The sequence below is a fragment of the Tamandua tetradactyla genome, chromosome 3, assembly GCF_023851605.1.
Source record: "Tamandua tetradactyla isolate mTamTet1 chromosome 3, mTamTet1.pri, whole genome shotgun sequence".
In the NCBI taxonomy this organism is placed as follows: Eukaryota; Metazoa; Chordata; class Mammalia; order Pilosa; family Myrmecophagidae; genus Tamandua; species Tamandua tetradactyla.
This window is the reverse complement of record NC_135329.1, coordinates 137207063-137225233: the sequence shown is the minus strand read 5'-3', so window position 1 is coordinate 137225233 and position 18171 is coordinate 137207063. Positions and strand designations below refer to the sequence as shown.

The following is an 18171-nucleotide window of genomic DNA, read 5'->3' as shown; positions in this document are numbered from 1 at the left end:
CCCATGTTGTTACCCTTACTGGCAATCCTTCGTGGGGCTTTGATCTATGATCTGTTGTCTAAATCTTATTTTTAATTTGGCTAATATTCAGTTAACTAAAAAGTTTCAACTTTATTACTATTTTTCAAAATCATTTTCCCAAATGAACAGTTTGAAAAATTATTGAAAAACATAAACATTTAAAATGAGCATTTGTTTACAATGTATACCGTTCTTTCATAGTAAATGAACTGTCAGCTCTCATGGAGGATGGACGTTCTCAAGTTCTTCTAGCAAAAGTTTATAGTAAAATGGAAAGATCTGAAGATGCCGTCACTTCATTAAAACAGGTAAAGGTGCTTATTTGTGAATGTGGTTGTGGAGTGGGAGATGGTCAAGAAGAGAATATGCTACATATAAGAGGAAAAGAAAAAAAATTGAATACCTCTGGCTTATAGAGTTTAAATGTATTATTGCTAGTTATTGTAGCAGTCAAGTAAAGTTGGTATTTTTAATTCTGTTCTACTGATAAGGAAACTTGGTTTATTAACTTGTATGAAGTCACATGATTAGTGTCAGTCAGGATTTGACCTTGAATCTTTCTTCCTACACTTATTTATATCTTCTCTAATTTCTGTTAATATTTTATGGTTTCAAACTGGAGGTCTTGTATACATTTCAATAGATTTATTTCTAAGTGATTGATGTCTTTTGATGATTTTTTAGTTCCTAGTTTGCAAAGTTTTTTTTCATAAATGACTTAAAATGTGCTTTCTGCTTTTATCAAGATGCACATATGATTTTTCTCCTTTTTCTATTGCTATGGTGTAGTAAATTTATTTTCATATTAAACCACTCTAATATTCTTAGAATAACCGTCACTTGATTGTGTCTTTTTAATGATATTGCTGTCTTAGAGTCACTAGTATTTTTATTCAGGATTTGTATATCTATGTTCATGAGACAGATTGGGCTATAAGACTGACGCTATTTCTTTAATGTTTGGACCAATTCACTATTAAAACTGCCAAGGCCTCATGGGTTCTTAGATGAAAGGTTTTATTAATGGATTCAAAATCTTTAATAGATTTCACTGGACATTTTTAAATTTCTACCTTATAGCAGTTTAGATAGTTATATATTTCAAATTTGTTCATTTCATTAAATTGCCCAATTTATTAACATAGTTATTCATATCTTATTGCCTTCAGTGTCTGCAAGTTCTGGAAAAATGTCCTCTTATACAGTCTTGATGTGATAATTTTTTTTCCTTTTTTAATGATTAGATATGCCAGGGGCTTAATTAGTTTTATTAATGTTTTCAAAGAACCAACTTTTGGGGCTTTTTTTTTTTTGGCTAAATTTAGCATTTATTTTTGCCCCATTAGTTAATTTATTTTAATTTCTTTGCATTTGACCTATTGATCTTTCTCGTTTCTTGAAATAGCATGTTAGGTCATGGGTTTTTAGCTTTGTTCTCTTCTAATATATTCATTTAAGGTGGTAAATGTCTTTCTAAATACTGCTTTAGCTATATCCTGCAAGGTTATTATTGTTCAATTAATAATATTTCATGATTTCCACTTTTATAGCTTCTTTGATCCACAAGTTATTTCAAAATGAAGTATTCAGTTTCCAGCTGGTTCAATTCTGTAGTTGTCTTTTTGATACTTATTTCTAGCTTAATTCCCCTTGGGTAGAGACAAACTCTGAATGATTCAATCCTTTGAAATTTGCTGAAACTTACTTTATGTCTACATTATAATCACTTTTGGTAAATGTGCCATGTGGAATTGAAACAGTGTGTTCCTAGCGTAATTGTGTGCTTAGTTCAACATATATCTATTAGGTCAAGTTTGTTAATTGATTTATTCACCTCTTCTCTATTCTTAGTGTTTTGTTGTTGTTATTGTCTGGTTTTTGTCTGTATAATTTGCTAGTGTAGGAGACATGATAAAAGTCTTTCAGTTGATATATCTTTCTGTCTTTAATCCTGTGTATTTTTCCTTTATTTATTTATAAGCTATATTATTAGATGCACCAAAATTTAGAATTGTGGTATCTTCCCAGTTAACCACTTCATAATTATAAAATATTCCTCTTTTTTCTGGTAATAATACTTCTTGCTTAATGTCTCCTTTCTCTGATAATACTATAGCTACTCCAGCTTTCTTTTAGTTATGCTACCATGGTATATCTTTTATCTTTTTACCTGTTTACCTTCAACCTTTCTCTGTCCTCATACTGAAGATCTATCTTTTGTAAGCAAATGTAATCTATTTTTTTTCATTTATCTACTCTGAAAATCTTAGTCTTTTCATTAGAATATTCATTTCATTTATTTCAAACATCATGGATTATATTTGGGTTTATATCTTATTTTTCTTCTTGGACACTTTATGTTCTCTTTCTTCTTCTTGTTTTTTCTTTTCCTGTATTATTTAAATATTTTTACTCCATTTTCCTTCTATAGTTTATCTATACCTCCTTTTACTATTTTTTTTAATGTTAACTGAGTTATAACGTGCATTCTTTTCTTGTTCAGTTTAATGCCATTTCCCCACCCCTGCCTTTTCTGTTGCTGCTACTTATTTCATTGCTACATTTTCTTTTAAATGCCCAAGAAAGTTTACTATTATTATTTATACACACTATACTCAGTACTCAGTGCATATTCCTTCATTTTAAACCCATGGATTTACTCTATCCTTTGACTTTGATTTCTTCCTAAAATTCCTTGTTTTGTTTTGGGATAATTTTCCTTCTATCTGGAGAATTCTCCATAGTATTTTTGCAGATTTACTGGGGACAATTCTCAAATGAAATTAATTTTGTTTCACTGGCAGTTTTGAAGGATACTTTTCCTGAATGTAGAATTTGAGTTTTGCAGTAAGACCATTTGGTTGTCTTCTATGTATTTTGTTTGTTTGTTTATTTTTAAATTTTTTTTTGTATTCTTTTTTTTTTTAACATGGGCAGGCACTGGGAATCGAACCCGGGTCCTTGGGCATGACAGGCAAGCATTCTTGCCTGCTGAGCCACCGTGGCCCTATTTTTAAATTTTCTGACCATTTTCATTACCCTCCCAAATACATATAAGAATAAAAATAAAAATGAGAAAGAACACCCAAAACATACCATTCCCCTTAATACCTCTCCCAGCCATTATTTATTTATTTTTTGTCCTTGTTTTTTTATGCACCTGTCCATACACTGGTTAAAGGAAGTGGAGTGCCAGCCACAGGGTTTTCACAATCACATATTCACATTGTAAAAGCTATATAGTTATAAAATCGTCCTCAAGAATCAAGGTTGACGAGCCCTCAATCTTGGGGTTTGTTCATTTGAAAATAGCCCTACAAAAGATAGGCAAAGCCTACTTAAAATTAGGCTTAAGAGTCACCCCCAGAGAACCTCATTTGTTGCTCAGATGTGGCCTCTCTCTCTCAGCCAACACAACAGGCAAACTCACTGCCCTCCACCTCTTTATGTGGGACATGACTCCCAGGGGTGTAAACCTCCCTGGCAACTTGGGACAGAAATCCTAGAATGAGCTGGGACTCAGCATTGAGGGATTGAGAAAACCTCAACTAAAAGGGGGAAGAGCGAAATGAGACAAAATAAAGTGTCTGACTGAGAGATTACAAATAGAGCCAAGAGGTTATCCTGAAGGTTATTCTTACGCATTATATAGATACCACCTTTTTAGTTAAGGTATAACAGAGAGGCTGGAGGGAACTGCCTGAAAATGTAGAACTGTGTTCCAATAGCCATGTTTCTTGAAGATAATTATATAATGATATAGCTTTCACAATGTGACTGTGTGAATGTGAAAACCTTGTGTCTTTTTCACAACATTCCTTTTTATCTACCTTATCGACAGACAAGTAAAACATATGGATTAGAAATAAATAAATAATAGGGAGAACAAATTTTAAAATTAATTTAGTAGATATTGCTGGTGATTGGTGAAGGGGAGGGGGAGAGGATACGGTATATACAAATTTTTTGTTTTTTCTTTTTATTTCTTTTTCTGGATTGATGCAAATGTTCTAAGAGGTGATCATGGTGATGAATATACAACTATGTGATGATATTGTGAGTTATTGTTTATGTACCAAGAATGGAATCATCATATGATAACAATGTTCATGTTTATATGTAGTTATGTTTAAAAAAAATTAAAATTAAAAAAATAATAATCAAGGCTGAGATTTCAAACAGAGTTGAAAGGTTATCCTGGAAGTTATTCTTATGCATTATATAGATATCCCTTTTTGGTTGATGATGTATTGGAGTGACTGGAGGAAGGGACCCGAAACTGTTGAACTGTGTTCCAGTAGCCTTGATTCTTTTTTTCTTTTTTTTTAATTGAAAGGTAACTTTCTTTCTATTGTTCACATTTTAACTTTTGATTCTGCGTCTTTCACCCATGGTAGTAGAAAAGGTTAACATAAGGATTTCTTGGGTTTCTTTCCCCCCTTATTCTCCTTCCTTTAATCCAATATTGATAGTTCTGGGGGCTTAAAAATTGGGCCAGGTTATTGGAGGTGGGAAAGAGCCTCTGGTTCTGGTCCGTACCAGCTTGTGGAGACCGATGTCCATTGTTCTTCCTATTGCTCCGTGCTTGGAGGCCAGGTGTTTTGTGAGATCCTCTTCTTCCTCTATTAATTCACGCATGTGGCCTGGAAACTAGATTAACCCAAAATGCATGAACTGAAATTGTTCAGTTTGATCTGAACAATTGAATCAACATTTTAAAATTAAGAGTTTGTAGATTAAACTTTGGATTTGAAAAATCATTAAGCCCTCTGTTCCTGTTGGGTGGCAGTAGGATGAAGCTGAGTGACAGCTGCCCCTTGAGGTGAGACAGTTGAGACAGTTCATTCCAGGTTGCCACAGCCCAACTCTCTGGATTGTCTTTTGGACTCTTTTTTGCTTCACTCATTTATGTTATATATATAGCCCCTATTGACATTTGAGTTGTAATTCCTGACCTACTTATAGGTGTTTCTTCTCTGGAATCTTGCCCATTCCCACCCTGCCCCTCAGCCCCACCCCAGGCCACTAAGAAGCTGTGCGCTGATTATTTCTGTTCTAGGAACTTGAAAGATCTCTTTTTCTCTTTTATGGCCTCTTAGGCTCTCTCTTCTCTCTTCGCCCTTCCACACCTCAGTCAGATAGAACTTTTCTATCAGACTTTTCAATCAGACTTTTCTAGTCTGGAGGAGACTTGAACATAACATTTTGTCTCTGCACATCATAATCCCCTTACCCTAAGAGCTTGTGCTTGTTTTTTAATTTATATTATTTATTTTTATTAGTAGATATATATTTACATACCATGTAATCATCCAAAGTGTACAATCAATGAATGGTTCATAATATCATCATATAGCTGTACATTTATCTTCACAATCAACTTTTTTGTGAAAAATAACATATATACAAAAAAGCAATAAATTCAGGATCCATATCTCACAACCTATACAAAAATTAACTCAAAATGTATCAAAGACTTAAACATTAGGTCTAAAACCATAAAACTTTTTATAAAACTTGTAATAGGGGGTGGTTTTCTAGATCTTACACCCAAAGCACAAATGAGCATTGAAGGAAGAAATAGATAAATGGGAACTCCTCAAAATTAAACGCTTAAAGACAGCCTACACAATGGGAGACAGTATTTGGAAACGACATATCAGATATGGGTCTAGTATCCAGAATATATAAAGAGATTGTTCAAATCAACAACAAAAAGACAACCCAGTTACAAAATGGACACAAGATATGAGTAGACACTTCTCAGAAGAGGAAATACAAATGGCTAAAAGGCCCATGAAAATATGCTCTAGTTCCCTAGCTATTAGGGAAACGCAAATCAAAACCACAATGAGATATCATCTCACACTCACCAGAATGGCCATTATCAATAAAACAGAAAACGACAAGTGCTGGAGAGGATATGGAGAAAGAAGCACACTTACCACTGTTGGTGGGAATGTAAAATGGTACAACCACTGCGGAAAGCAGTTTGGCAGTTCCTCAGGAAGCTAAGTATAGAATTGCCATATGATCCGGCAATACCGTTGCTAGGTATCTGTTCAGAGGACATGAGGGCAAGGACACAAACAGACATTTGCCCACAAGTCTTAACAGAACATTATTTACAATTGCCAAGAGATAGAAACAGCCCAAATGTCCATCAGCAGACGAGTGGCTAAACAAACTGTGGTATATACATAAAATGGAACATTATGCAGCTGTAAGACAGAATTAAGTCATAAAGCATGTAACAACGTGGATGGACCTTGAGGACATTATGCTGAGTTAGATTAGCCATAAACAAAAGGACAAGCATTGTATGGTCTCACTGATATGAACTAACATTAATGAATGAATTTGGAGAATTTAAGTTAAGAACAGAGGTCATTAGAAGATGATATAATCTAGGAACACCTAAAGTGTACAATGATAGTGACTAAATGTACAAATTAAAAAGTGTTTGCATGAGGAAGAACAAAGGAACACTGTGTCAGTATTGCACAGTGTTGAAAATAGATGGTCATTCATATTTTAAAGCTTCAACTCTGTGAGAGACTAAAATGTTTATTTGGTACAAAATTTATATTTTGACAAGTGCATTTCCTAATATAACTTATATGGACAGGTTAATTGAATACCATAAGTACATGGAACCCTGAATAGGGCATGAAATTTTGTAGGTTTGTCCAGTGTGATGCCCCAATAAATCCCAGAGTGATTTGAACAATGAATAAAGAAATATTTGCGAAATCCCATTGGGGGAATGATGGGGGAGGGGGGAAATTCAGCTTCCCCATTTGGAGAATTCCTGATATTCTTCCAAGCAGTGGGGATAACCAAATCAATAGGCCAAGCCCTCAGTCTCGGGGTTTGTTTCTATGAAACTTATCCCCACAAAGAATCGGCTAAGCCTACTTAAAAATTAGGCGTAAGAGTCAACCCCAGAGAACCTCATTTGTTGCTCAGGTATGGCCCATCTCTCAGCCAACACCGCAAGCAAACCCACTGCCCTCCCCATCTCTATGTGGGACATGACTCCCAGGGATGTAAACCTCCCTGGCAGCATGGGACAGAAATCCTAGAATGAGCTGGGACTCGGCATAAGGATATTGAGAAAACCTTCTTGACTGAAAGGGGGAAGAGAGAAATGAAACAAAATAAAGTGTCAGTGGCTGAGAGATTTCAAACAGAGTTGAGAGGTTATCCTGGAGGTTATTCTTTCATATCATACAGATAACCCCTTTTTAGTCTAAGGTGTAGTAGAGAGGCTAGAGGGAAGTACCTGAAACTGTAGAGCTGTGTTCCAGTAGCCATGTTTCTTGAAGATGAATGTATAATGATATAGCTTTTGCAGTGTGACTGTGTAATTATGCAAATCTTGTATCTGATGCTCTTTTTTATCTATGGTATAGATAAATGAGTAAAACATGGATTAAAAATAAGTAAAGAGGGAACAAATGTTAAAAAAAATAATAGATGGATACATGGGGAAAAATGTACCTATTGCAAATTATGGACTATGATTAACAGTGATATTTTAATATTTTTTCATTAATGGTTAACAAATTACCACACCAATACCATTGGTCAGTGTGAGGGGGAGGAGGGATAAGGATATGGAGGATTTGGGTTTTTTTTTAATTTTTATTTCCTTTCTGGAGTAATGAAAATATTCCAAAATTGATTATAGGGATGTATGCACAACTACATGATTATAAAGTGAGCCAGTGATTTTATACTTCAAATGGTCTGTATGGTGTGTGAATATATCTCAATAAAACTGTATTTAAAAAAAAAGCAATAAATTTCAAAGCATATCTCAACATTCAGTGATAGAACAGATTTCAGAGTTTGGTATAGGTTACAATTCCACAATTTTAGGTTTTTACTTCTAGCTGAGTAGCCTTGATTCTTTAAGACAATTTTGTAACTGTATAGCTTTTACAGTTTGACAGTGTGATTGTGAAAACTGTGTGTCTCATGCTTCTTTTATCTAGGGTGTGGACAGATGTGTAAAAAAATAAGAATAAAAATATAAATAAATGATGGAGGAGAGTTAAGGGGTAAAAAGAAAAATTGGTCTGTGAGACGGAGGGGTAAGGGGTATGAAATGTATGACTTTTTCTTTTTTTCTTTTTATTGCTTTTTCTGGAGTAACACAGATGTTCTAAAAATGATCATGGTGATGAAAACACAACTATGTGATGATATTGTGAGCCATTGTATACTATAGATGGACTGTTGTGTGTGAAGATTTCTCAGTAAAAATATTTAAAAAAAAGAAAAGAATAAAGGCTCCTAGAATCCAATTCAGCAGTTTCAGGTATTTCCTTCTAGCTATTCTAATCTACTAAAAACTGGAAAGGAATCTTTATGTAATATGAAGAATAACCTCCAGAATGACTTCTCTATTCTATTTGAAATCTCTTAGCCACTGAAACTTCATTTTGTTTCATTTATCTTCCCTCTTTTGGTCAAGAAGGCTTTCTCAATTCCTGTCCCATGTTGTCACTGAGATGTACACTCCTGGGAGTCATGCCCCACATAGTGGGAGAAGGCAGTGGGCTTACCTGCAGAGAGCGGTACACATATGAACAAAAGAGGTTCTCTGGGGATCACTCTTAGGCATAAATATAAGTAGGCTTAAAATTAATAATTCTCCTCTGCAGGAATAAATTTCCTGCAGGCAAGCCCTAAGATCGAAAGCTCAAACTATTAAATGGTAGTACCTGTTGCTTATGGGAATATCTAGAATTCCCCAGGAAGGGAAGTTTAATATTTCCACATTTTTCTCCAGTTGCTCAAGAGAACTTTGCAAGTACTTTTTTTATTCTCTGCCCAAATTATTCTGGAATGTATCGGGACCTCATACTAACCTGTGCAAACCAACAACATCTCCTTTCCTGTTACAGGGTTCCATGTAATTATGGTATTTGAATGAACTGACCATAAAATTTAAATTAGATATTGTGCTACAGAAAATATAAATTTTACACCAAATATATATCTCTTCCTTTGATCTCATACAGAAGTTGAAGTTTTAAAACACAGTCGGTATCTTCCTTTAACCTTTAGTCTGATTTTTCTTAATCCTAACCAGATCTGCTTCATTCATATCTTTAATTGAAGTCTTATTTCTTTCAGCTCTTTGAACAATTGTTGTATGGAGTAATACTGACTTTCATAGCTGTAGAACTCTAGCTCTGAGTCTCAGGTGTCACACAGATAACCATAGTTCCAGGGACTGACTAAATTATACACAAAGAGCTCAGCATCTCAAAATTTAGGAATGACTGTTATAACTCAGGAATAGGTATAACTGCTGTAAGAATTTGCAATCCAGGAACCATTTACAGTGAGCCTTCCCTGATAAACCCGTGTTCTTGAATTCAATTCTCAGAGTTTGCACATTAGAGTTAGTCCACATTAGTGAGGATTATAATATTTGTCTTTTTTGTTTCTGGCTTATTTCACTCAACATACTGTCATCAAGGTTCATGCACCTAGTTGCATACCTCACAACTTCATGTTTTCTCACAGCCACTCAATATTCCACTGTATGTATAGACCACAGTTCGTCCTTCCATTCATCAGTCGATGTATGCTTATACTACCTCCATCCAGTGCAAATTGTAACTACTACCGCCAAAACACCAGTACACAAACATCCATTCATGTCCCTGCTTTCAGTTCTTCCAAGTATATACCTAATAACGGGGTTTCTGGGTCATATAGCTTACCTATACTTAGGCTCTGGTGGAACCACCACGTTTGCCCTCCATACAGGCTGCTCCATTCTACTTCTCTATCCGCAGTGAATAGAGAACAGTACATCCCTCTCTCCACATTTTCTCCAGCACTTGTATCTTTCTTTTCATTTTTTAAACAGTTTTATTTATCCACCATACAATCCATCTTAAGTAAATAAAGGTTCCTGGTATTATCATGTAGTTATGCATTTACTACCACAATCTGTATGAAGATATCTCCAGTTCTTCTTCAAAGAAAGAGGAAGAAGAAGAAAGAAAAAATAAAAATTTAAAAAATAAAAATGAGAAACACCACCACCACCCAAAATCCCATACCCCTCCCTTATATCTTCCTCTTATTGACATTTAGCTTTGGCTTATTGCTTTTGTTACATTTACTGGATGCCTATTATAATGTTACTGTTAACTATAGACTCTAGTTGCAGTGATTGTATTGTTCCATAAACCTTCCCGTTTTCAGCACCTTCCAGTGTTGACTTTGATTTGTTCTTCCTCATTTAAAAGATATTCTTATATTTGTATAATCAATCACCGTCTTGACCACTCTAGGTTTTGCCAGGTTTTACAGTCCCAGTATTTATCATCTGTCTTTCTTTCTGTGTCATAAATACCCAAGCCTACCTCTTTCAACCATACTCACACTCATCTTTGTTCAGTGTACTTATAATTTTGTGCTTCCATCAGATAGTATTGTGCTATTCATTTCTGCATCTATGCACCCAATCCTGTTGAACATTCTGTACTCCTTTACCATCAAATGCCTGATCTCTGCCCTCTCTCCGTTTCCGTTCGCTCATCAATGCTAGTTCATTTTAGTGAGACCATATAATATTTGTTGTTTTGTTTCTGGCTACTTTAACTCAACATAATGTCCTCAAGGTTAATCCATGTTGTTGTATGCTTCGTGACTTTATTTTGTCTTACAGCTGCGTAATATTCCACCATATATAATGTATATACTGTATGTGTGTATGTATTATTATGATCTGAGAAAGTGTTTTGTGTAACTTCAGTCTTCTTAAATTTATTAAGATTAGCTTTGTGACCTAACATGGAGTCTGTCCTGGAGAATGATCTATGAACACCTGAGAAAAATGTATCCTACTGTAGTGGGGTTAGTGTGCTACAAATGTCTGTTAAGTGTAGTTTATTTATTGTTCTGTTCAACATCTCCGTTTCCTTATTGATCCTTTGTCTAGAGGTTCTATCCATTGATGAGAGAGAATGTATGGAAATCTCTCTTATTGTAGAGGTGTCTGTCTCTCCCTTCAGTCTTGTCAGTGTGTGCCTCAGTATTTTGGGGCTCTCTGGCTTGGTGCATAAATATTTATGATGGTTAGGTCTTCTTGATGAATCATCCCTTTTATTAATACATAGTGTCCTTCTGTGTCTCTTTAAATTGTTTTACATTTGAAGCCTAATTTGTCTGATGTGAATATAGCTATCCCCACTCTTTTCTGGCTGTTGTTTGTATGAAGTACCTTTTACTTTCAACCTATTTTTCTCCTTTGGTCTCAGGTGAGTCTCTTGTAGTCAGCATATAGCTGGATCCTGTTTTGTTTTTTTTTCCTCTGCTGAGATGTGTCTGTTCATATCTTTTGCCCATTTTTAAATTGGGATGTATGTTTTTCTATTATTGAGTTGAAGAATTTCTTTATGTATTCTGGATACTAAATCCTTACTTGATATGGATCCTGTTTTTTAATACATTCTTCCAGTCTGTCTTTTGATTGGGGAGTTTAATCTATTAACATTATTACTGCAAAGGTAGTACTTTCTTTTGTTTTGTCTTTTGGATTTTATATGTGGTATCTTTTTTTTTTCCCCTCACTTTCTTTTTTTACCTTCCTGATAGTCTTAATTTCTTCAGTTTTCTCCAAACCTATGTCTTCTGTCTTTTCCTGTTGCTCCCTTTAGTATTTCTTATAGAGCGGGTCTCATCTTCACAAACTCTCTGTGTCTGTTTGAATATATAAACTCTACCACATTGTTTAAGGACAACTTTGCCAGATATAGGTCTTGGTTGGCAGTTTTTCTCTTTCAATCTTTTAAATACATTGTACTACTGCCTTCCCACCTCCATGGTTTCAGCTGAGAAATCCTCACATAGTCTTATTGAGCTGCCCTTGTATATGAGGGATCCCTTTTCTCTTGCTGTTTTCAGAATTCTCTCTTTGTCTTTGACATTTGGCAATCTGATTAGGAAGTGTCTTGGAGTAGGTCTCTTTGGATCTATTCTGTTTGAGTTATGCTGTGCTTCTTGAATCTGTAATTATATGTCTTTCATAAGTTATGGGAAAATTTCAGTGATTATTTCCTTCATTATTCTTTCTGCTCTCTTTTCCTTCTCTTCTCCTTCTGGGACACCTGTTACATCTCTGTTCGTGTGCTTCAAGTTGTCATTCAGTTCCTTGAGACCTTGCTCATATTTTTTCATTCTTTTCCTCATGTGTTCTTTAAGTGTAGAATTTAATATATCCTGTCAACTAGCTCATTAATCCTTTCTTCTGCCTCTTCAAATCTGCTGTTGTAGTCTCCATTGTGATTTTCATCTTTTCTAGTGTGCCTTTCATTCCCCAAATTTCTGCCATTTGTTTTTTCAAACTTTAGAGTTCTTCTTTATATGCTTCGTCTCTTTTATTGTATCTTCCTGTTGATTTGATTTTTCATGTGACTTTGCATGTCTATTTGAACATTCTTAATTAGTTCTTTCAAGTCCTGTTTCTCATTTTTTCCTTTGACTGGACCATGTCTGGTTTTTCCTCTTATGACTCCTAGTTTTTTGCTGGTGTCTAGGCATCTGATTTCCTTGATTAGTTTTTTGCTGGTGTCTAGGCATCTGATTTCCTTGATTAGTTTATTCTGGAGATCTTTTTCAGTCTTTTACCTAGGGTTTTCTTGTTGGTTGGCTTTTTTTCTATCTGTTTTTTGGCAGTCAGTTCAACTTACTCTAGACCTCTAGCATAGCTTCGGTTTAACTGATCAGAATTTTTCAGCTCTTATTTTTCTGATCCATACCCTGATTATATGGAACCTTTCTCTTTCTTTTTTTTTTTTTAGACGAATCTCGGAAGGTCTGATCATCCCCAATCAGATATTCTCCCACCAGACTGGCCCAGGTCTCAGGAAGAGAATGTAATCAATATTGGGTTTCCCTAAGGGTGAGAGTCTGCAGGTTGTCCGATTTTATGAAGCCTCTTGACTCTGTTTTCCCTATCCTGTCCAATTGATGTCAGTTCTCAACCTGTAGCTCCCCATTAGCATAAAATGAAACAGTGCCTTTAATTCTAAGCCTGTCAGGAACGTGGTTGAGACAAGGGCTGAGGTAGAAGGCAGGCTTAGTTGCTTCTGTTTTCCAGCCTCTGGGGCCTGAATTCCCTGAAGGAGGTCAGCTACTTGAGCTGAGCCCCATATCCCGCTTTTTCCCTTTAGGGAATTATACGCCCCACCTGATTCATTACTTGGTCTACCTATCTTTTTTTTTTTTTTTCTTTTTTTTTTTTTTTCTTTTTTATTAATTAAAAAAAGAATTAACAAAACAATTAGAAATCATTCCAATCTACATGTACAATCAGTAATTCTTAATAACATCACATAGTTGCATATTCATCATTTCTTAGTACATTTGCATCAATTTAGAAAAAGAAATAAAAAGACAACAGAATAAGAATTAAAACGATAATAGAAAGAAAAAAAACAAAAAAAACAAAAACAAAAAACCTATACCTCACATGCAGCTTCATTCAGTGTTTTAACATAATTGCATTACAATTGGGTAGTATTGTGCTGTCCATTTCTGAGTTTTTATATCCAGTCCCGTTGTACAGTCTGTATCCCTTCATCTCCAATTATCCCTTCTCTTTTTTTTTTTTTTTTAATTAACGGAAAAAAAGAAATTAACCCAACATTTAGAGATCATACCATTCTACACATGCAATCATTAATTCTTAACATCATCACATAGATGCATGATCATCATTTCTTAGTACATTTGCATTGGTTTAGAAGAACTAGCAACATAACCGAAAAAGATATAGAATGTTAATATAGAGAAAAAAATAAAAGTAATAATAGTAAAATCAAAACAAAACAAAACAAAACAAAACAAAAACCTATAGCTCAGATGCAGCTTCATTCAGTGTTTTAACATGATTACTTTACAATTAGGTATTATTGTGCTGTCCATTTTTGAGTTTTTGTATCTAGTCCTGTTGCACAGTCTGTATCCCTTCAGCTTCAATTACCCATTGTCTTACCCTGTTTCTAACTCCTGCTGAACTCTGTTACCAATGACATATTTCAAGTTTATTCTCGAATGTCCGTTCACATCAGTGGGACCATACAGTATTTGTCCTTTAGTTTTTGGCTGGATTCACTCAGCATAATATTCTCTAGGTCCATCCATGTTATTACATGGTTCATAAGTTTATCTTGTCTTAAAGCTGCATAATATTCCATCGTATGTATATACCACAGTTTGTTTAGCCACTCGTCTGTTGATGGAGATTTTGGCTGTTTCCATCTCTTTGCAATTGTAAATAATGCTGCTATAAACATTGGTGTGCAAATGTCCGTTTGTGTCTTTGCCCTTAAGTCCTTTGAGTAGATACCTAGCAATGGTATTGCTGGGTCGTATGGCAATTCTATATTCAGCTTTTTGAGGAACCGCCAAACTGCCTTCCACAGTGGTTGCACCCTTTGACATTCCCACCAACAGTGGATAAGTGTGCCTCTTTCTCCGCATCCTCTCCAGCACTTGTCATTTTCTGTTTTGTTGATAATGGCCATTCTGGTGGGTGTGAGATGATATCTCATTGTGGTTTTGATTTGCATTTCTCTAATGGCCAGGGACATTGAGCATCTCTTCATGTGCCTCTTGGCCATCCGTATTTCCTCTTCTGAGAGGTGTCTGTTCAAGTCTTTTTCCCATTTTGTAATTGGGTTGGCTGTCTTTTTGTTGTTGAGATGAACAATCTCTTTATAAATTCTGGATACTAGACCTTTATCTGATATATCATTTCCAAATATTGTCTCCCATTGTGAAGGCTGTCTTTCTACTTTCTTGATGAAGTTCTTTGATGCACAAAAGTGTTTAATTTTGAGGAGTTCCCATTTATTTATTTCCTTCTTCAGTGCTCTTGCTTTAGGTTTAAGGTCCATAAAACCGCCTCCAGTTGTAAGATCCATAAGATATCTCCCAACATTTTCCTCTAACTGTTTTATGGTCTTAGACCTAATGTTTAGATCTTTGATCCATTTTGAGTTAACTTTTGTATAGGGTGTGAGAGATGGGTCTTCTTTCATTCTTTTGCATATGGATATCCAGTTCTCTAGGCACCATTTATTGAAGAGACTGCTCTGTCCCAGGTGAGTTGGCTTGACTGCCTTATCAAAGATCAAATGTCCATAGATGAGAGGGTCTATATCTGAGCACTCTATTCGATTCCATTGGTCGATATATCTATCTTTATGCCAATACCATGCTGTTTTGACCACTGTGGCTTCATAATATGCCTTAAAGTCAGGCAGCGCGAGACCTCCAGCTTCGTTTTTTTTCCTCAAGATGTTTTTAGCAATTCGGGGCACCCTGCCCTTCCAGATAAATTTGCTTATTGGTTTTTCTATTTCTGAAAAATAAGTTGTTGGGATTTTGATTGGTATTGCATTGAATCTGTAAATCAATTTAGGTAGGATTGACATCTTAACTATATTTAGTCTTCCAATCCATGAACACGGTATGCCCTTCCATCTATTTAGGTCTTCTGTGATTTCTTTTAGCAGTTTTTTGTAGTTTTCTTTATATAGGTTTTTTGTCTCTTTAGTTAAATTTATTCCTAGGTATTTTATTCTTTTAGTTGCAATTGTAAATGGGATTCGTTTCTTGATTTCCCCCTCAGCTTGTTCATTACTAGTGTATAGAAATGCTACAGATTTTTGAATGTTGATCTTGTAACCTGCTACTTTGCTTGGTCTACCTATCTTAACTCAGACCTTATTTGGGTCCCTCTGACAATTCAAGTTGCCTGTGGCTTTTTCTAATGAGTAATGAGAACAGTTTTAAAAAATAAATAAATCCCTTTTCAGAACCAGTCTCCAAGATTTACCAATCAACTGCCAGAGTTGGTACCTGGCTTTATGTACCCCCTTTCCATTACTCTGAGCTCAGCTGACTCCAAAATCCTCCAGTTATATATTTTTTAATTTTATTTCATTTTACTTTTTGTCTTTCAGCCCCTCCTCCTCTCTACCAGGATTAAAACCACAATTTGAGCTTGACTGCACTACTTTACTCTCAGTAGAGACTACTTAAAGATAAGCCCTTTGAGGAATTATCTCCTTCACTTGACTAGGTTACTTTGTCTCTCAGAAATAGGTTAATTCCGCCTTTGCCTGGGGAAGTGCTAAAGCCTTTGAATGCCCACAGTTCTAATGGGCAGTTATAAAGTAGAAAAAAAAAAAAAGGAGGGAAAAAAGTCCTTTTCGAGTCAGACCCCAGCCTCTGGGTTTGCCGATCAAGTTCTGGAGTTGGTACCCAGAGCTGTGTGCCCCTTTTCCAATATTTTGAGCTCATCCAACTCAAAAAGCCTCTATTTTGTTTTTTGTTTTTGTAGCCCTGCCCCCTCTCTGATGGGGTGGAACCTCTGGGTTCCTTTTGTGCTTGTTCCAGGTTTTTCTGTGCTCAGAGCATGTATTCAGCATTCCAAATTTGTTCATTCATAATTGGAACTTGGTTGAGTTACCTTCTTTGCTCCTAGTCAAAATGGCTTCTTTTTCCCTCAGGGAACCAACTCCAAGACAGCCTACCATGCCAGTGGGGGAGGGGCTCCAGCCTCCCCAGCTTGGGAGACTTACAGTTCTGTGTGGGGTCTTGGCCATTCCACCTGTTCCAGACTGGTTACGATGTGGATTCAGTCATTGAAGTCCCCCAACAGTTGTTCCATACAGTTCCTGGTTATTTACTAGCTGCCTTGAGGGACTAATTAAATTTTGTATCTCACTACGCCTCCATCTTGCCCTGCCTACTTTAAAGTATCTGTCTTCTGGTTTTGAGCATTTCTATTGAGAATCAGTGTCAGTGCTATTGTTGCTTCTTTGAGGGTAATATGTATTTTTCCCCTCTGGTTCTTTAAAAATTTTATTTTTGTCTTTGATGTGCACATCTTACTATGATGTATCTAGGTATCCTTTTCTTTGTATTTACCTTTCTTGGGTTGACAAATCTTCTTGAATCTGTATATTGCTCTCTTTCATCAATTTAGGAAACTTCTCAACCATTATTTCTTCAAACATTGCTTCTGTCTCAATCTTTTTTTGCCCTGAGACTTTTCACTTTTGTCCAGTAAATCTGTGTTGCAGTTAATACTTTTTACAGTTCTGAATTTTCCATTTGATTCTTTAGGTTCCAGTTCTCTGGTGAAGTTTTTTATGTATTTTTTCCATGTCTTCTGTTTTTTTCTTGAACTTATTAGTCATAGGTCTCTCAAAGTTCATCTAACTCCATCTGTGTATCTTTTTCTGATGTTTATCACCTTGGTTTTTCAATCATGCATTTTGTTTGGCAAGACTAGTTGTATTTCACTTAATATCTCATATTGTGTGTAAAACAATTATAATATCTCCCTTAATATTATCTTCTTCCTGAGAGGGTTTAGCCCTCCCTCATTTAGACATAAAGAATGGTGCCTGCTGGCCTTACTCAGAGACTGTGGAACCTGGGCTGCTGTCATGGTAAGGCCCATTCTACCTCTGATTTCCCCTAGCACCTCTGTGTTTCAAACTGAGAACCTGAGTTTCCATTGAGATTCTTGTGGCAGGTTCCAACTCTGATCTTTGGCTGATGGGATGATTACTCCTCTCTGCTTTTCAGAAGAAAATAGCAGTTCCTCCTGCTCTTAAATAATGCCATGATTTATTTATTTTTTTTGTCTTTGCTGGTATTGTTATTTGTTTGAAAATAGTGTTTGTTTATAGTGAGGACAATATGATATGTTTGAAGAGCTGTTTCCCTCTAGTGCCAGACACTGACAGGTTTTTTGTTTTGTTTTGTTTTGTTTTGTTGTATTCTTTTTTTTAAATCTTTTTATTTTATTTTTTTAAATACCAAAAAACACAAAGCAAATGTAAGCATTCCTATTTTGATCATTCTGTTCTACATATATAATCACTAATTCACAATATCATCACATAGTTGCATATTCATCATCATAATCATTTCTTGGAACATTTGCATCTATTCAGAAAAAGAAATAGAACTGAAACAAAAAAAATTTATATATACCATACCCCTTACCCCTCCCTTTCATTGATCACTAGCATTTCAAACTAAATTTATTTTAACATTTGTTCCCCTTTTTATTTATTTTTATTCCATATGTTC

At 35.4% G+C, this 18171-nt stretch overlaps 1 protein-coding gene across 3 annotated transcripts in view; it reads left to right on the top strand.

Annotated features, from left to right (window-relative positions):
- Nucleotides 1–18171, top strand: part of TTC21B (tetratricopeptide repeat domain 21B) — a 99754-nt gene that overhangs the window by 51363 nt on the left and 30220 nt on the right. For all 3 annotated transcript variants that reach the window (XM_077154053.1, XM_077154054.1, XM_077154052.1), the window contains one exon: nucleotides 223–329. In XM_077154053.1, coding sequence (XP_077010168.1) covers nucleotides 223–329 — 107 coding nt within the window. The remainder of the gene's footprint in view (nucleotides 1–222; nucleotides 330–18171) is intronic.